Source organism: Stenella coeruleoalba, assembly GCF_951394435.1.
Source record: "Stenella coeruleoalba genome assembly, chromosome: 12".
NCBI classification, from domain to species: domain Eukaryota; kingdom Metazoa; phylum Chordata; class Mammalia; order Artiodactyla; family Delphinidae; genus Stenella; species Stenella coeruleoalba.
In genome coordinates, this window is record NC_137158.1 from 74,597,499 (window position 1) to 74,618,891 (window position 21,393).

General features: G+C 38.1%; 1 protein-coding gene across 1 annotated transcript in view; it reads right to left on the reverse strand.

Moving 5' to 3' along the window:
• KATNA1 (katanin catalytic subunit A1) overlaps positions 1-21,393 on the reverse strand; it is a 35,034-nt gene that overhangs the window by 6,260 nt on the left and 7,381 nt on the right. Inside the window, exons 3-7 of the mRNA XM_079939129.1 lie at positions 21,086-21,243; positions 15,117-15,297; positions 3,574-3,695; positions 1,824-1,929; positions 454-612 (exon numbers count right to left, since the gene is read on the reverse strand). Of these exons, the coding sequence (XP_079795255.1) occupies positions 454-612; positions 1,824-1,929; positions 3,574-3,695; positions 15,117-15,297; positions 21,086-21,243 (726 nt within the window). The remainder of the gene's footprint in view (positions 1-453; positions 613-1,823; positions 1,930-3,573; positions 3,696-15,116; positions 15,298-21,085; positions 21,244-21,393) is intronic.

The window sequence follows — 21,393 nt, forward strand, 5'->3', positions numbered from 1 at the left end:
AAACTCAAAGAAGCGAAGAACTTAATCTAAAGACTGGGTCATTAAACTCAGGGTATTTGATATAGTTAATAGATTGGAGGTAATCTCAGTTCCATATCTACTTATGATTTTCACCTTTTCTCATTTTTGTTCTAATACTGCATTTACGATAACTAAGCCTGATTTAAAAACCGTAATAATTTCACATTCCTATAGCAGATCAGTAATGCAGATCCCGTAACATGAGCATGTCCATAAGCTAACAGAGACAGCCTTTCATCCAGAGAAAAGGAGTCAAAGAGAAATGCAAGTTATTCATGTTAGTATTGAATAAAAATTTTCTACCTTCAAGAGCACAGGAATCACACTCTGGGCACAAAAGCATCCTGCCTAGCGATTCTACATGCTGTAGTTACAACTCACTTTCTCCCCTTCTAGAGGTAAAGAATCATTAGAGTTAGCTCAAGCACTCACCATTTCGAACAGAAGACGAACAAGCTTCTCAGACTCTCCTCTGTATTTGGAAGTCAGAGTTGATGAAGAGACATTGAAGAATGTTGTCTTGCATTCAGTAGCTACTGCTTTAGCAAGGAGGGTCTTTCCTGTGCCAGGTGGGCCAACCATCAACACTCCCTGTTGGGAATATAATAGCATCAGCAAAGGATTTATGTGCCATTGTTCTAATTCACAAGAATTCCGTTACTAAGGATCAATTTTCAACCAACTTACACATAATATTAAGACAAGTAAAAGACAAAGATAAACAGAAGGATACTTTATCACAAATTTACTTTTTCCATTACAAAAGTAGGGGAACTACACACTATTAAAAAATTGGAACTAAGAGATGAGAAATAATATAATCAATATTATAGTACTGATATAATATCATACCCTAACACAGGTACCATTAGTATCTGGATATATTTCCTGCTAGTCTTTTTGCTCAAATTAGTTTTTTTTTTTTACATAGCTGTATGTCCATAATTTGTATCTTGCTTATCACTTAACCTTTCAAGAATTTTAAAAAATAAGTACAGAGTTAGCCATTAGCACATTTCCCAAATCCAAGAGTTTTTTGGACAGTCTCTTTTCATATCAGCACATGACTTTTAAAAAGTACTCATTAGATACAGATATATCTTATTAGTTTCTTAAGAACAATTCCAAGAAATATAGATGTAAGTTCTGCAACACAACACGTAAAATGGAGTATTTTTGCATTAGGTGACCTGTTCATATTTGCGAATGTAAGCTCATTATAAATCTGCTATGTGTCCAACTTTCCAAATATTCACATTGTACCTATTCCTTTTTTTTTTAGTAAATTTATTTATTCATTCATTCATTCATTCATTCATTTATTTATGCTGCATTGGGTCTTCGTTGCTGTGCATGGGCTTTCTCTAGTTGCGGTGAGCAGGGGCTACTCTTCGTTGCAGTGCGCGTGCTTCTCATTTGTGGTGGCTTCTCTTGTTGCAGAGCACGGGCTCTAGGTGCGCAGGCTTCCATGGTGGGCTCAGTAGTTGTGGCACATGGGCTTAGCTGCTCCACAGCAAGTGGGACCTTCTTGGACCAGGGCTCGAACCCATGTCCCCTGCATTGGCAGGTGGAGTCTTAACCGCTGTGCCACCAGGGAAGTCCTGTACCTATTTCTTATTCTGGAAACCTTGCAGTAGCTCTTGGTCTAAACAAAGTTCTGAATGACACAACATAGTTTAAAATAATTTTCTTTACCTGCTCTATTTTCTCCTCCCACTTCCCCCAACACAGATAAATACTGGCTTTCTATAGCAATGCACTTGCCATTTGCTTTGACAATGCCGTTACAGTAATACACTTACTTTCCATGGTCTCCTAATGCCTTTGAAGAATTCTGGCATCCACATTGGTAACACCACAGCTTCCTTAAGCAACTTTTTAGCTTCTACTAAATCAGCAATATCATCCCTGAAAGAGAAGATATTTTATCAACAACCTTGTAGTTGTTGACAAACTAACTACAACAACCTAACTCTATGTAGTCATTCTTGAGAATCACTGAAAGCACATGATTTTACGTTGCTGACAGAATGCTAAGCTTCTTCCTAGGCACTAGTGAACTAACACACTGTGACGAGGCCTGCCACACCAACCAGTATATAGAAAGAGCACAATCTGAATCTTCGATTCTTTTTTAATTTTTTAAAATATTTATTTATTTGGCCGCATCAGGTCTTAGTTGCAGCACGTGGGATCTTCGTTGCCGTGTGGGGAATCTTCAGTTGTAGTGTGTGGGATCCGGTTCCCTGACCAGGGATCGAACTCGAGCCCCCTGCATTAGGAGCGCAGAGTCTTACCCACTGGACCACCAGGGAAGTCCCTGAATCTTCAATTCTTGGGAGTAATGATTTTCAGCTTGGTGAATGAGAACACAGGTCTATAGGCCTACAATTTAAGTATTATGCCATTTCATTTTAAAGTTCTGCTCTTAAAATGCTCATTCCATAAATTCCATGATTTAGAAATAATGAGCCCATTAAAAAAACCCATAAAGAATAAAAAGGGCATAAAGCAGATACAGCTTGCAAAACTGCTGTTTTGCCCCCAACCCTATCAAGAGATAGACACCAAGATTAAAGAGTATCATAGAAAAAAAATTAAAAATAAAAAAATAAAAAATAAATAAAGAGTATCATAGAGATTGCCGTGAAGTCATCTCCAACCACTAGAACACAACTACTACTACAACAACCGGTACACGTGGCATGATAATATATTATGATATATGACATGATAATATATTTGAAAATACCCCTCAAAACTATACCTAAAAATAATTAAAGTTTTAACAAAAAACGTATAACAGAATGTACCTAACTTTGTGGGAAAGGGAGATTTATAACTCACTGTGATAAATTACAGTTCTTTGATTAGATATAATATTTATTTTTTTAATTGAAGTATAGTTGATTTACACTTTTGTATTAGTTTCAGGTGTACAGCAGGGTGATTCAGTTAGACATACAACTACATCTATTTTTTTTTTTTCAGTCTTTTCCCTTAGGTTATTCCAAAGGGATTCTTTTCCCTTTAGGTTATTACAAAATATTAAGTATAGTTCCCTATGCTATATAGTAGGTCCTTGTTGGTTACCTATTTTATATATAGCAGTGTGTGTATGTTAATCCCAAACTCCTAACTTATCCCTTAGATATAACAGGAATAAAGTTGAGAACCACTGCTCTAATAGGATATAAAAGCAACATATATTGTATAAACCTAAAGATAACAAGCAATACACACGCATAGAATCACTGCCATTTTACCACTGGAGAATGTCCCCAAAAGATGTAATTTCTGTGATCTTGTTCCCATTCTGTATGTAGAATTTTTAATTTAATAAGAATTTTATTATTATTTCATTAAATTAAAAAATCTCAGACAAAAACTGGTACAGCCTGAACCAAAGTCAAGTTTTTCATTACGTGTCATGCTCACATTGTATGTCCTCAGGTTCTATCCTCAAGGACTGATCTTCAGTACATGCCCACATTTGTTCCATTTTCTGTTCCAAAAAGCAACACCCAATTATTTTGTTGTGATATAACTTACCATCGAACATTGGGATTCTGAGAAATTATATCTCTTTCCAAAGCTTCTACTAAGTCCTTATCGTATCCAGTACTATCAAATTTATTTGTCTCTGGTTCTGTAACTGCAGCAGGTGATTTGTTCTACACAAACAGAGAGAAAAAACAAGAGCTTTTGATTGACTCAAAAATTATATTTTGTTTCTATGAGTCAGAAACAAAGATTGGACTTAGGTGACATTTTTTAAAAAGCTAATGTAATAGTACCAAGTAATAAGGACAGAATCAAAGACTACAAGTCATCCTTCTACATCAACATCAGAGTTTCATACAGAATTTTTATTTTTACATAAAAAGTATGACAACGGTATTAAAGAAAAATAAAAATATTATGCATATGAACTGACAATAGTAAAAATTAATATTGAGATAAACTGTAGTCCGTAGTGAATATTAGATATGTATAGCATTTATCTCAAAACTTTAGAAGAGATAAGGTTATAGACAGATGGTTTATTTAGCTAAGATTATGGGTCAATCTTTAACATGTACTCAGTCCCCATTGATGCTCCCAAAACATCCCTTTTCACTATTCCCACATCCCTCCAAAAGACACCTCAGTCCTTCGGAGAGATTTTCCCTCCCACCCTCTGTGATGACAGTCATTAGGGCCGCAAGATGCACACTAAAGCACTCCAAGGCACAACAGTGAACTCACAGGGCGCTGCAGGATTTTTCAGATTTTTGAGGGAAATACAAAAACACCTGTTTGAACATTGGGTGAACTACCGGCTCGAGGTAGTTCAGTTTCTCCGTGAAGACTGCTGCATTCCTTTCAATAATCCCGTATTTTTTGTGAGGCTGGATTTTTGGCAGTTGCTGTGATAAAACATATACCGGGAAAAATCAATGTGGAAGAGGAATGACAGTGGAATGTCCACTGTGACTCCAAGGTCTGAGAAACTGTACAGTGTCCAAAAGGTGTTGTTGGGACATAAAGAGTTGTTTTAACCAAATTTCAAATGGATGGGTATTCTTTTTGTCCTAGAGGTGCTATGAAAAAACTGCTGAGACAGTCGTGAATTTTATAAGCCAAGAAAATTTATGAAACTTTATATTGGTGTAAATAATCATTTACTTGGTCTTGTACTAGGATTGTTACCCCCATCTCCAAAATCCATAACATTTTTTTGCCCATAACATGATGACTTCTTTGTCACTGGTGCTGTCTAAAGTCAGTACTAATGTCTAGACTTAACCAATATTTATGACGTTCAAAGTCTTACACTAGATGACCAAATAAGTGCCTGTCTCACAATTTACATATTTAGTATCCAATAGGAACATTAAAGATTCAAGGGAGGTGTTGTATAACATTTAAAAGAGGAGGTTATCTTTTCTTCTAAGTATTTATGAAGTTGTTATTCATTCACAGATACTAATCTATTCTGTACGAGCAGCTGCGGGGGATAGAAAGAAGACACTGTTCCTATTAGAAACTTAAACTGCAAGCCTGAGGGAATGTTTGCAGACAAAGCAAAACAAATTTCAGACAGGCAGAAAGGAGAAATAATTCTATAATAGGTCGGCCAAGGGGAGCTATGGAATTTCAAATTTTGACATTTCTAAGGGAAAATACTAACAACTACCAGGAGGTAAAAGAAAGCAGTAGAGGTTAAAAAGAATGTAGACTCCTTTTTGGTGCTCAAAATAAATTTGACATAAATTTGACAACTTCGACAAAATGGATCACTATTTGAAAAACACAAACTACTACAACTCAACTATTATGAAAAAGATCATTTAAACAGCCCTTCAACTTCTAGGGAAATTGAATTCATAATTTAAAAACTTCCAAAAAAGATATCCAAGCCCAGATGGTTTCATTGGAAAATTTTATCAAACATTTAAACAAGAACTACCAATTCTACACAATCTCTTCCAGAAGAATGAACATTTTTCAATTCATTTTATGAAGTTACTATTACTGTGATACCAAAATCAAAGAGAATTAAAAAACAAAACAAAAAGATTATAGACCAATATCCCTTATAAATGCAAAAATCCTTAACAAAATATTACCAAATAGAATTCAGTAAGATATAAAGAGAATTATATACCATGACCAAGTGAGGTTTATTCCAAGGATGCAAGGCTAGTTCAAAATTCAAACAATAAATAAATCAATATAATCCACATATTAACAGGCAAAGAAGGAAAACTACATGATCATGCAACAGATGCCAAAAAGCACGTGACAGAACTCAACATCCATTCGTGGTAAAGACGAATTTCTTCAACTTGGTAAGAAGCACACACAAAAATTATTCAGCGGGCTTCCCTGGTGGCGCAGTGGTTGAGAGTCCGCCTGCCGATGCAGGGCACGCGGGTTCGTGCCCCGGTCCGGGAAGATCCCACATGCCGCGGAGCGGCTGGGCCCGTGAGCCATGGCCGCTGAGCCTGCGCATCTGGAGCCTGTGCTCCGCAACGGGAGAGGCCACAGCAGTGAGAGGTCCGCGTACCAAAAAAAAAAAAAAAAAAAAAAAAAAAAAAATTCTACAGCTAACATTATATTTAATGATGAAACACTGAATGCTTTCCCCACTAAGATCAGGATGTCCACTTTCATCACACTTATTCAACATAGTGCTAGAAGTTGTAGCCAGTGTAACAGAGCAAGAAAAGGACACATACACATACAAATCCAAAAGGAAGAAATAAAACTGTTCTATTTCAGATGGCATGATGTTTACCCAGAGAATTCCAAGGAATCTACAAAAATTCTCCTAGAATTAATAAATGACTTCAGCAAGGTGGCAGGATACTAAATATACGTAAAAAGTCAATTTTATCATTAGGGAAATGCAAATCAAAACCTCGGTGAGATACTAGTTCACACCATTTGGATGGCTATTACAAAACTATTACAAAACTAGAACAAACTAACTAACTAACTAAAAAAACCACACACAGAAAATAACAAGTGTTGGCAGGGACTTCCCTGGTGGGTTAAGAGTCTGCCTGCCAATGCAGGAGACACGGATTCAATCCCTGGTCTGGGAAGATCCCACATGCCATGGGGCAACTGAGCCTGCACTCTAGAGCCCACGAGCCACAAATACTGAGCCCACGTGCCACAAATACTGAGCCCACGTGCCACAACTACTGAAGCCCACGCGCCTAGAGCCCATGCTCCGCAACAAGAGAAGCCACTGCAATGAGAAGCCCGCACACCACAACAAAGAGTAACCCCTGCTCACTGCAACTAGAGAAAGCCCGCGCACAGCAACGAAGACCCAATGTAGCCATAAATAAATAAATAAATAAATAAATTTATTTTTTAAAAAAAGAAAATAACAAGTGTTGGCAAAGATGTGGAGAAATTGGAACATTGTGCACTGTTAGTAGAAATGTGAAATGATGCAGCCACTGTGGAAACGTTTGGTGATTCCTCAAAAAATTAAAAACAGAATTATACACGAATACTTCTGTATATGAATATATATATATATATATATATATCTCCAAAAGACTTGAAAGCAGGGTCTTGAAGAGACATTTATATACCCGTGACATAGAAGCATTATTTACAATAGCCAAAAGGTGGAAGCAACCGAAGTGTCCTTTGATGGATGACTGGATAAACAAAATATGGTATATACATGCAATGGAATATGAGCCTAAAAAGGAATGACATTCTGACACATGCTATCAAATGGATGAACCCTGAAGACATTATGCTAAGTAGGAAAAGCCAGTCACAAAAGAACAAATACTGTATGATTCCACTCATGTGAGGTACTTAGAGGAATCAAACTCATAGAGACAGAAAGTAGAATAGTGGTTGCCAGGGCCTGTGGGCAGGGGGAAGGAACAGGGAATGCAATATTATGATTTATAACGAGAAATACATACTTAGTTTTAGTCCTATTCCTGGCATATAACTCCTAAAACCCTTATGATTTCCTAACTGATAAGAGCAATGGAAGCATCTTTTGTTATAATATGCAGTTTTTGTTCCCAGCTCCTGAAATAGATCCAGAGCAGTAAAGGTGAAAGAGGTGTTTTTTGATACTCATAACAAGCCCCTTCAACTCAACCTGAGTTTACGTTAATGAGGTGATTTTTGGAAAGCCCCTAGTTAATCACAGGATGGGGACTGTTGTCAGGGGAACCAAACTTGTGATTAGAGGGTTGGAACTCACAGTGCTACCACACAACCTCTGGGGAGAAAGAGAGGTTGGAGGTTCAATGAATCACCAATGGCCAATGATTTAATCCATCATACCCACGTAATGAAGCCTCCACAAAACCCCAAAAGGATAGGGTATGGTGAACATGCGGAGGTGCTAGGAGGGTGGCGTATCTGGAGAAGGCATGGAAGCTCTGCGTCCCTTCCCACGTACCTTGCCCTGGGCTTCTCTTCCATCTAGCTGTTGCTGAATTGCATCCTTTGTAATAAACTGGTAAATCTAGTAAGAAAACTGTTTTCCTGAGTTCTGTGAGCTGCTCTAACAAATTATCAAACCCAAGGGGGTTGTTTTGGTAACCTCTGATTTATACCAGTTGGTCAGAAGCACAGGTGACAAGCTGGACTTGCAACTGGCATGTGATGTGGAGGCACCCTGTGCAACTGAACTCTTAACCTGTGGATCTGATGCCAGTTGAGTTAGACTGTAGGACACACAACTGGTGTCAAAGAATTGCTTGATATGGAAAAAAAATCCTACACATTTGGAGTACAGAAGTGTTTTGCAAGTAGCAAGCAGAAAGAAAAAGAGAGTTTTCCTTATCAGGGAGTTATTGTTTAACGGGCACAGAGTTTCAGTTTTGCAAAATTAAAAACGTTCTGTGGATGTATGGTGGTGATAGTTCCACAGCAATGTGAATGTACTCAATTGCACTTTAAGAAATGCATACTTAGGGCTTCCCTGGTGGCGCAGTGGTTGAGAGTCCACCTGCCGATGCAGGGGACACGGTTTCGTGCCCCGGTCCAGGAAGATCCCACATGCTGTGGAGCGGCTGGGCCCGTGAGCCGTGGCTGCTGAGCCTGTGAGTCCAGAGCCTGTGCTCCGCAACGGGAGAGGCCACAACAATGAGAGGCCCGCATACCGCAAAAAAAAAAAAAAAAAAAAAAAATGGAAAGAAATGCATACTTAAAAATGGCTAAAATGGTAAATTTTACGTTATACATATTTAAACCACAATTTAAAAGAATTTTTTTTTCTTTTTTTTTTTTTGCGGTACGCGGGCCTCTTACTGTTGTGGGCTTTTTGCGGAGCGCTCCAGATGTGCAGGCTCAGCGGCCATGGCTCACGGGCCCAGCCACTCCGTGGCATGTGGGATCTTCCCGGACCGGGGCACGAACCCGCGTCCCCTGCATCGGCAGGCGGACTCTCAACCACTGCGCCACCAGGGAAGCCCTAAAAGAATTTTTTAAGTCACTTGTATTTCTATATACTAGCAATAAATATGTGGATACTGAAATAAAAAATACAATACCACTGATACAATCACTTAGAAAAGTGAAATACTTAGGTTTAAAATCTAACAAAATATATGCAAGACCTGTATGCTGAAAACTACACAATGCTGATGAAAGAAATCAAAGATCTAAAGGAGATAACATGTTCATGGATTGGAAGACTCAATGTAACAAAGATCTTAATTTCCCCCAAACTGATACATAGGTTTAACATAATTCCTATCAGAATATCAGCAAGATTCTTTGTAGATGTAGAAAAGCTGATTCCAAAATTTACATGAAAAAAAAGGAACTAGAATAGCTAAAATAACTTTGAAAAGGAAGAATAAAATGGGATGAATTAGTCTACTCAATTTCAAGCTTACTATGTACATAACACAGTATATAACTATAGTAACCAAGACTGTGTGGAGTATTGGTTGAGAGACAGATACATGTATCAATGAAATGTAATAGAGAGCCCATAGACAGACCCACACAAATATGCCCAAATAATTTTTGACCAAGGTGTAAAAAATTTATTTTATTGAAGTATATTTACAATGTTGTATTAATTTCTGCTGTACAGTACAGTGACTCAGTTATATATATATATATATATACATGTATATTCTTTTTCATATTTTTTCCATATAGTTTATTACAGGATATTGAATGTAGTTCTCTGTGCTATAACAAATCCTTTTCAACAAAAGGTGCTGGAGCAATTGAACATGTATAGGCAAAAAATGAACCTTGACCTAAGTCTCACACGTTACACAAAAATCAACTCAAAACAGATCATGGACTTAGATGTAAAACATAAAATTATAAAACTTTTAAGAAAAAAATTAAAAAATTTTGGGATCTAGGGCTAGGCAAAGAATTACAAACTTGACACCAAAAGCATAATTTATAAAAAGGAAATGTTGGACTTTACCAAAATTAAAATCTTTTGCCTTGTGAAAGATCCTGCTAAAACAATGAAAAGACAAGCTACACACTTAAAGAAACTATCTGCAAAATACATAACTGACAAAGGACTAGTCTCTAGACTATATAAAGAGCTCTCAAAACTCAAGACTAAAAAAAAACTCATTTGCATAATGGGCAATAGACTTAAGAGAGACATTTTACTGAAGACACTTGTTTCTGTGCTCTTATTTCCTTTTCTTTAGTCATTTGTACAGCTACTATTTAGAGGAATAGACCAACTCAACATAGAAAGACTGTTAGGATACATTGATAATCAAAAAGAACAGGCTACTTTATGATTCCGGTTACGGTTAAAAAAAAAAAATCACGCAATAGAAAAGCATTAAAAGCATATGCCATGAGATTAACAGAACTCTGGGTGGGTAAGAATGTGAGTCTGAGTTTTCTTTTTTCATTTGCTCTATTTTCTGATTTTCTAAGTGAATAGGTAACAAAAGGTTTTAAATAGGAAAAAAAAATTTATTCATTCTGTATGACTTAATGGCTTTGTCTCTTCCATGAAGCTTTCTCACTACTACCAACTCCTTCTAAGAATTCTGCTATTTTTAGTCACTAGCTACCACCAGTTTAACATCTAATTGTTCTATAATTGTTTGAAATATATTATTCTGATCTCCCCAAATGTAAGTTTCTCAACACTGGGCATATATTACCAACAAAGACACACTGGCTGATTTGGGAAGAAAATCTATTCTATACACTTGTTCTTTGGCTGTCAAGTCCTGAGGATTTTAGCACGTAAGTCATGTCTACACTCAGCAAAGACACAGATAAGATCTCCTCTTTTTTTTTTGCAGTACGCGGGCCTCTCACTGTTCTGGCCTCTCCCGTTGCGGAGCACAGGCTCCGGACGCGCAGGCTCAGCGGCCATGGCTCACAGGCCTAGCCGCTCCGCGGCACGTGGGATCTTCCCAGACCGGGGCACGAACCCGTGTCCCCTGCATCGGCAGGCGGACTCTCAACCACTGCGCCACCAGGGAAGCCCCTAAGATCTCCTCTTAATGTAGCTGATTTTATGTTTATTTATTATACTTTGTCCTCTTGCCCTATTCTTGAAACAGTAGAGAATCAAAGGGTGATAGAAACACTATTTGTTTTAAACTGAAGGCTAAAATACTTCCATTGGTAAATAAGAACTTTTTTTCAAAGTGAGCCTCCTTCTGGGGAATTTATTTTTATCCTACTTTTAACCTAATAATTCTACTTTTGCATTTAGATAAATTAAAGAGCATTTTGAATGTAGTCATCAACCTCTAAGATATTTCATTAAAATTTTAAAAAATGCAATGGTGAAACTGTTCAAGTCAATAGCATATGTAACAAAAATCTCAGTTACCTGGAATGTTTGGGAAATAATAGCTAACATTTATTGAGCACACACTAGGTAGAAAAAAAAGTTATCTTGGGGCTTCCCTGGCGGCGCAGTGGTTAAGAATCCGCCTGCCAATTCCGGGGACATGGGTTCGAGCCCTGGGCCAGGAAGATCCCACATGCCGCGGAGCAACTAAGCCCATGCGCCACAACTACTGCGCCTGTGCTCTAGAGCCCACGAGCCACAACTACTGAGCCCGTGTGCCTACAGCCCATGCTCCACAACAAGAGAAGTCACCGCAATGAGGAAGCCCGCGCACCACAACGAAGAGCAGCCCCCGCTCAACGCAACTAGGGAAAGCCCGTGTACAGCAACGAAGACCCAACGCAACCAAAAATAAATAAAATAAATTTTTTTAAAAAAAGTTATTTTATTTATCCTACAAAAACTCTATAAGACAGGCGTTAAAGTAATTTTATATATGAGGGGATAAAATTTAGAAAGCCCAAGTAGCTTATCGTAATACATCCAGAAACAGCAGGGATGGTGCTGAAATACAAGTCTACATGATTCCAAAGCCCATACTCTTAATCACCATGCTATATTTTTGAAAAGCTTTATATCTTCCTGTTTTAACAAGCAAATCATATTAATTCAATTTAATTTATACAACTGATTTGCTGATTATAGTACCTCAGGTTCTACACATCATTTCTCAGGGTATAAAAGTATAGATATAAAGTGAAAAAGGTATAGGACATTGAGCTCTAACAAACCACAGATGGTTAAAAGGCTTACAACCCACACCCTAGATGATAGGCAAGGGCAACCTTCGTATTGATAATACTGCCTAAGGCCAGAGGCATTAGCCACCTTCCGCATACCCTTCCTTGTTTCAGGAACTACAATAGCACTGCTGTTGCTGAAAGTACAGAAATACAGGACTATGGAACGATGGTGAGAGGGACTCAAGGGAACTGACTATCCAGATGTACAAGGGCAAATGACCTCCAGAAATGGGGAGGACGGGGAATAAAGGTGATGACACAAAATCAAGAGCTAAAAGCACATCTGTATCTATACCAACAAGGAAGGTTATATTTAAAGGTGTGGCTTGGCTGGTTACTGGATGAGGTTCTCAAGCAGAATTACAAAGTTAGACTGCAAATTTAGGAAAAAGATCTTGAAGTACGGGCTGATATGATGGTTTTTTTTTTTTTTTTGCGGTACGCGGGCCTCTCACTGTTGTGGCCTCTCCCGTTGTGGAGCACAGGCTCCGGACGCGCAGGCTCAGCGGCCATGGCTCACGGGCCCAGCTGCTCTGCGGCATGTGGGATATTCCTGGACCAGGGCACGAACCCGTGTCCCCTGCATCGGCAGGCGGACTCTCAACCACTGCGCCACCAGGGAAGCCCATGATATGATGTTTTGAAAAGGACTGAATGGGCAGCACTGGGGGCTTTACATTTGCTTAACCCAGTTTTCACTTTGCCCAGGTGGTGTGGAGGGGTCCTTTTGGTACAACAAGCCAAGAAGTGAGCCTGTACTTTACCATTTCATAGACTAGGTATGTGCCTGGGGCAAGGGACTGGGGAGGTGGAAGTAGAGAGGACAGAAACTAGGTTCTCAGAGTCCCATATATTTCTTACTGTAAGAGAGCACAGGCCCTCAAATAATAATTGGTACTGAAATCTTGGTTTATAAATCTCATTCCTCACTAATAGGAACCAGGGTTTCTTGGAGAAATGGGGTAAATACACGAAGAGCCTGGAACATCCTATTTTGCCAGAAAATGAGGAAATGCTCAGAGAATGGTGAGTATGTGTCAAAAAGACTTAAGACCCAGCTTCAAGGGTCTCCCACTCCTCAACTCTTGGACAATTTAAGCATCAAAAAGATAGTAATAGATTTTAATTCACTGAATAAAATAAGAGTCCACCAGTCCATACTGATAAAATTAAATAAAGGGGAAGAGATAGAGTTTTTTTCTTACAGTTCAATGTCAAGTAATTAATGTAGAAGAGATAATAGCATTAGAAAATGATTTTTCAATTATCAGAGGAATAACTGCTTCAGGCAAGAATCACTGGATGCTAAAGCAAGTAACTGAAACTTTAATGAGAAATACAATATTTATATAACCTCAAAGTATCTCCCCACAAACTACTATAAAGGGAAAAAGAGTAACTGTATAGTGGAGGGACTTGGCAGGCACCACCCTAACCAAGTGATCCAATTTATCACAAGTAACAGAACAAATAAACATCCTGTGCCTCCTTATATGATACACTGAGAAGAACAAAACTTCACTTCAGTGGTATTCCTGCCAAAAATGCACAACCTTAAATCTAATCATGAGGAAACATCAGGCAAATCCAAACCGAGGAACATTCTACAAAATAACTCTTAAAAAAGTCAGGCCAAAAAAGATAAAGGCAGAGGAAATGTTCACATTAAAAGAGACTAAAGAGGGCTTCCCTGGTGGCACAGTGGTAAGAATCCGCCTGTCAATGCAGGGGACACAGGTTCGAGCCCCAGTCCAGGAAGATCCCACATGCTGCTGAGCAACTAAGCCCGTGCGTCACAACTACTAAGCCTGCGCTCTAGAGCCCGCGAGCCACAACTATTGAGCCCGCATGCCACAACTACCGAGCCTGCACGTAGAGCCCGTGCTCCACAACAAGAGAAGCCACCGCAATGAGAAGCCTGCGCACTGCAACGAAGAGTAGCTCCTGCTCACTGCAACTAGAGAAAACCCTCAGGCAACAAAGAAGACCCAATGCAGCCAAAAATAAATAAATTAAAAAAATAAAATAAAAAAAGATAAAAGAGACTAAAGAAACATGACAACCAAATGCAATGTATGCTTCTATATTGGGTCCTGGCACGGGGGGCAGGGGGAGCTATAAATGACATTATTGGGATAACTGGCAAAATTTTCTAAAGGTCTATGTATTAGATAACAGTACCGTATCAATGCAAAATTTATGAATTTTGATCACTACATTGTTTTCATGTGAAACAATGTCCTAGTATTTAGGAAATTGACTCTAAAACATCTAAGGGTAAAAGGGCATGATTTCATTTCTACAACTTACTCTCAATGCTTCAGGAAAAATAAAGTATATACAGAGAGTAAATGATAAAGCAAAAGGGACATAATATTAATAACTGGTAAAACTGGGGAAAGAATATATGGAAGTTCTTTTTTTTTTCTTTTATTTATTTTTTTATACAGCAGGTTCTTATTAGTCATCCATTTTATACACATCAGTGTATACATGTCAATCTCAATCTCCCAATTCACCACACTGGAAGTTCTTTATACCATTCTTGTAACTTGTTTGCAAGTCTGAAATTGTATCAAGATAGAAAGTTACAAAAAACAACCAAAATAGGGCTTCCCTGGTGGTGCAGTGGTTGAGAGTCCTCCTGCCGATGCAGGGGACATGGGTTCGTGCCCAGGTCCGGGAAGATCCCACATGCCGCAGAGCGGCTGGGCCCATGAGCCATGGCCGCTGAGCCTGCGTGTCCGGAGCCTGTGCTCCGCAACGGGAGAGGCCACAGCAGTGAGAGGCCCACGTACCGCAAAACAACAACAACAACAAAACAAACAAAAAAAACAAAATTATTTGTTGAATAGTGAGTAGGAAAAATCCTAGCCTAGGTGGAGTGTGACTATGGTTTTATTATAGTAGCAGATTTAATTACTAAAAATTATTAAAATTTGTACAGTCTTCATTTTTAAGGTTAATAAATAACTTTTTCATTTATGAATATCAGTAACATTTACCTTTTCCTCTCTTCCTTTATTCTGTTCTTTCTTTTCCCGACAACGAACAGCTTTCCCTCTGTCATTGTGAACACTGTGTGCGGATGGACGGTGAACTCTGACAGTTGTACTTGAACGGTTACCCTGTGGTTTAGGGTCACTGTACTGAGACGACTGGCGTTTTCTAGGTCCTGGTGAGGGTCTAATCAAATACAAGATCATGAAAATCATACTCAACTCTTGGAGTTGGTCCATATATAGATGAACACACATAGTGTGTAAGTTAGTTTATGAACTAAAGAAGCAAAGGCATAACTGAACACAAGATAAAACAAACTTGAGGTCACTGAAATCTAAGGTCTAGCATTTAAACTGGGCATAGCTGTCTGTGGTGCACTATGGTTTTATGGTAGAAATAATAGAAGTCAACTGATCATCACCTCTCTTTTAAAAGGAAATAGCTATTGTATATCGGATTAGATGAAAAATTAGTCTGATTCTTGGAAACTGAGAAGAGAACAATAATCAGAGAAGGGAGTTTTATCGAAAAAGCAAGAACAAAGCACAGGTGTAGACTTCACACTTATGTACTGATATATGTGCAATTTGGTACCATTTTATTTAGAATGTATCACAGTTCTGTTTTAATTAATAAAATTTAATCATTTTCCCATTAAAAAAACCTGACATAAGCACTGGCTATGGACAGTTACAAGAACTCATGTACAGTGCTTTACCTCTATGTAGATCACTTCATCTTTATTTCTGTGGCAGGATTTAGACCTCTCAAATACTTATTAGGCTCCTACTACACTTCTAGACTTGGTTGGGGCCAGTAAAATAAGCAATAAAAAAAGGCAGGGGAGTCCTACCCTCAAATACCTCAAGTATAGTTAAGAAAGAAGAAGATACATAAGACTAGGCAAGTATACTAGAAAGTGTGAAAGAGATCTAGTACTGTGGCAATGGGAGTGGCCTCTTAAAGACAAAGTAAATTGGACCTGGAAACACAGAAGTTGACCTAAACAAGATGGTACAATTGCAGACAAGAAAATCAGTGAAGAAAAGCAAAGAAAGCAAGATGAGCTTAATCTACGTAAAGGTTATAAAGTTACTAACCGTGAAGACAATGGTAAACATTAAAACATGATACTGAACAGATAAGGTGGTTCAGTAAGTAGATCTAAACACTGCCAGTTCAAGAGGCTTGGTTTTTAGCTGGCGGCCACTGAAAAGGTTTTAGAAAGATCAGTCTAATAATAAGATACACTGATGAAGGAAACAGAAAAAGCAGGGAGATGTTATCAAGGCATGAGATGAGGGCCTAGCTCAAGGAGTAATGATAAAAATCTAAGAGACACTATGAAAAAAGATACTCTTAGATGTGAAAGGTTGAGAATGAGAATTTGGGAGGATGATAAAGCCAAACCAATATATATGTGAAAGGAATGATGAGGGTTCAATTTTGGATTTAGAAACTTGGATAGCCAAGTAGGGATTCTGCTTTAAAATATATATTTATTTTTCCTCTTAAGGAAAATAATATAAAATAGACACTGAATTATAATAAAGTATAAAGAATTTGAAAAAGTCACCTTAACCCCACTATCCAGAGTTAACCACTTAACATATTAGTTTATTTTCTTACGGTTGCCTTTCATTTAAACAAAATTGGAACCATTATATACACATATGCTCTTATTTTTCTCTACTCATTATATCATGAGGCATTGCCGGTATTCTTTCCTCTATCATCACCTCATAAATGACTTTTAATGGCTAGCTGGCAGTCAGTCACATAAAATGTGGCACACTTTATCCACTTCTTTTTTTTTTTTTTTTTGGCCGCGCCTTGTGGTTTGCACAATTTTAGTTCCCTGACCAGCAGTGGAAGCATGGAATCCTAACCACTGGACTGCCAGGGAAGTCCCTTTATCCACTTCTTACTGCTATTCATTTATCCGAAAAATAATTTACTGAACTATTACTACTGACAGGCACTACTCTGCATTTAAAGTAAAAAAATTTTTAAAATAACTTTAATAAAAGCCTTTACTCTCACAGGCTCACATTCAAGTGTGTGTGTGGGCAGAGGGGGTTTCAATGAAGAAATAAACAGTACATCAGATGACGCTAAATGCTATCTAAGAAAATAAAGAATGGTAGGGTCTACGGAATGATATAGGTAGGGTGATCAGAGATGGCCTTTCTGAGGTGATATTTAAGTAGAGACCTGAAGGAAGTGAGAGAACAAGCCATCAAACATCTGAGTTGAAGGAAAGGCAAGTGCAGAGAACTGAAGCATTTGTGTTTGACTTGTTCAAGAAGGCTGAGGGAGAGAACTGTAAGAACTTAGGTCACAGAGGCGGCAGGGAACCAGATCTCACAGGGTGGCACTGAGGGACATACTGAAAACTTTGGGTTTTATTCAGTGAGACGAGAAGATGTTTGAGGGACATCAGCTGACTTTTAAAAGACATTTTAAAAGAATCATACCAAAAAGTTTTATTCTATTTCTAATCTTTCCTCTAAAAGGCTTCAATGAACCTCCTGTACAAACATATTTGTGCACAGCACCAGAATGCTGGATCAGTTAAATCTGTTCTTCAAATGGGATTAAAATTTAGGCAATGTCAAGGTTAGAATCACCATGGGAGTTGAAAGAATAAGCGCTCTTAAGCATGAGTACAGATTAAGACCAACAGAAAAATAAAGAGTTTTGAGGGATATTCAGTTGAGGAAGCAAGTAAAATAAATTACAGAAAGAAATAGAAAGATGCAGCAAATAAAGTCAAAGAGGAGAACTTTGTAGTTAATAGTAATCCAGGGCATTTAAAATCAGAGACAGAAAAAAATATTGAAGAAAAGCCAGAAGCAATAAGGAGGGACACTAGGGTTCATCATCATAGACTTTTCAAGATGAAAGACTCATTTAACTCAACTTTCCATTACCCCTAAGAGAGAAGCCTCCTGCCTCCACATATTAGATTGTGGCAACCAAACAGTTCATTAAATTTGAAATCAACTGAATAATCACTGGGCACATCTATTCACTGGAAAGTTCTTACCAGTAATTGATAAAGGAGTTACAGGGCTGTTATAGACTGAATGTTTGTACCCCTCCAAAATTCATTATGTTGAATTCCTAAACCCCAATGTGATCATTTGAAGTAAGGAAGTAATTAAAGGTAAATAAGGGGCTTCCCTGGTGGCGCAGTGGTTGAGAGTCTGCCTCCCAATGCAGGGGACGTGGGTTCGTGCCCCGGTCCGGGAAGATCCCACATACCGTGGAGTGGCTGGGCCCGTGAGCCATGGCCGCTGAGCCTGCGCGTACGGAGCCTGTGCTCCGCAATGGGAGAGGCCACAACAGTGAGAGGCCCGTGTACCGCAAAAAAAAAAAAAAAAAAGAAAAAAAAAGGTAAATAAGATCAAAAGGGTGGGGCCGATCTCAGAATTAGTATCCTTATTAAGAGACACCAGAAAGCTTGCTGTTCCCTCTGCCATGTGAGGACACAAGTTCCTGTTGCTTAAGCCACCCAGTCTGTGGTATTTTGTTATGGCAGCCAGAGTAGACTAATACAAGGGCCAAATGATGATTCTCCAGAAGGAGGGAAAAAAAAGAAAGTAGGAGTAAGACATATTCATAGGTAAAATAAAATAAAAACACAACTTGACTCATCTATTATTAGTTCTACTTTTGAAATTAAGAAAAAGTGATCATAAATGTGGAAAAATATTCACTTTATTTATAACAACAAAAAAGGGGAGGATTTCCCTGGTGGCGCAGTGGTTAAGAATCCGCCTGCCAATGCAGGGGACACAGGTGTGATCTCTGGTCTGGGAAGATCCCACATGCCGCGGAGCAACTAGGCCTGTGCGCCACAACTACTGAGCCCGCGTGCCCTAGGGCCCGTTCTCCACAACAACAGAAACACCGTAATGAGAAGTCCACACGCCGCAACTAGAGAAAGCCTGTGTGCAGCAATGAAGATCCAACGTGGCCAAAAATAAATAAAATTAAAAAAAAAAAGAGGAAACAATGAATAAGAGCATGATTAACTACGTAGGTTATATCCCTCAAAAGAGTAGCAAACAACCCTTTAAAAGTAGCAGAGAATAAGGTCTAAGATGGCTTATAAATTATCAACGTATACAATATGAAGAGCAAATTACTTAACCTATCTAAGCTTAAGTGTCCTTATCAGAAATTGGGGCTACAAGTTTAGTACCTACCTTCTAAGACTGTTTTGAGAATTAAGTAATATATGTAATATATGTAAAGCAATTAACACGGTATTTGGTAAGTGTATGATAACTGTTGTCTACTTTTAGGATTTTTTTAAAAAAACAGGGTACAAGGTTCTATATTATGGATATAGCACAACTACAACTATGAAATAAACAATGCATAAAAGACTAGAAGTTGCACTAGGATGACTCTATGATCTCCCCCCTACTTTTATGCATTTTCCTATTTTTCTTTAATGAGCCTATCGCTGTACTTTTTTTTAAATTTTTAGTGAATTCTAAAATAAAACAGAAAATATACATAAAAGTACTTAGAGTAAGGGTAAAATTTAGTAAATATTCAGAAGGTATCAGAGTCAATAATAGAACATTAGTACTTTTATCTGGAGCTGAAGAAAATCAAAGTGGCTAAGAAACAATCAATATCCATCAGTTAATTTTAAACTGGAGGGGGAACACTTTGGTATGGTACTTCTCGAAGTGTGATCCATTGACCACCTGTATCAGAATCACCTGAAGACTTCTGGGCTCCACCTGCTATTACACCAGATTCTCTGGGAGTGAAGCCCCAGCATCCACATTCTGAATGAGTATCCCAGGAGATCTTTATGTATGCTAGAGTTTGGGAATGACTGGTATGGCAGAGTGCCAGCCTTGTAATCAAACACATCTGGATTCGAATCCTAGCTCCACCAGTTATTACCTCTGTGATAACTGGAAAAAGTTACTTAACTTCCCTCTACCTCAGCTATCTTACCTGAAACACAGAAAAAATATGACTTATTTGGAAGGCTTATTGTAAGAAATAAATAAAATAACACATGTATCCCATATTAGTGCTCAGAACTCCGTGAGCACTCAATATCTAGCACCTATCATAAAATACAATTGAGAATTAACAGTTATAATGATAGAATCTTAAACACCTGAAAAACACCTGAGCAACGTTTTAATGCAAGGTTCTCAAACTGGTTAAGGGACAAAGAACCTGAAAGTCAGTGTTTTTTGTACAATGCTATTTTACACTAATGTATTTAAACCCACAATATAAACTAGGAAATCTATTATGTGAGTAAAATAGATAAATGACACCCACTTGCACACTCGTCAGTTAAAAAATATGCAGTGGAACTAAGCATAATTGGCTCTTTTGCATTTCAGTAAATATCAACTTTCACTAATTGTTCATTTGCTGGCACCAGGTAAGAGGAAACTGGGGATAAAAATACCAAAGAAAAAAACCTATAATTGAGAACATTTTATCTTTTCTTTTTTTCTGTGAACTAAAAAGCCCATTTTTAAATTTTAGCAGCAGTATAGCTTGATAAATAGCAGTATTCTGTGATAGCTTTTTGAGAACCACTGTTTTAGTCTAATTCCCTCACTTTACATAACAAAAAGCTGAGCTCTAGAAAGGTTACTGATTTTCCCAGAGCTACAAATAATGATACAGACCTAGAGCCCAGATACTTCAATCTCCATCCCCATGTTCCTTCCATAAGATAACAGTGCCTCCACTACTTTAAGCTCATTCACAAAAGCATATTTTTGGTCTATGTCTACCTAAATTTAACTTACTGAAATGAGGCAGAGTTACATGATGTACAATTTAAGAGTTACAAAAGGTATTCAGTAAAAAACCCTCTCCCATTCCCGTCTCTCAGTCCCCAGTTCTCTTCCTAGGTAGAACCAATGCTATCAGTTTTCCGTGCCAGTGTGTTTCTTAAAGGGTCTCCACTTACCTTCGTTCAACAGGCACAGGCAGGGACCAGACTTCTCCCTCGGATGCTGGAAGCTCATGCTGTGCAGCTTTTAATGGAGTGCTGTCTAGTTTAAAGCTTTCTAGTGTTTTCATGATATCCTTAACGTGTTTAGCTTCCACATTTATTTCCTGCCAAACCTGATTTCAAAGGAGAATATGGCGCTTTAAATTTCTATAACTAATAAATTACTGCCAAGATTAAGTTGGGCCATTTATTAAAGATGTCAGAAGCCTCCATTTTGACATCAGATATCCAGGAAACCATACCAAAATATTCTGTTGAAATTT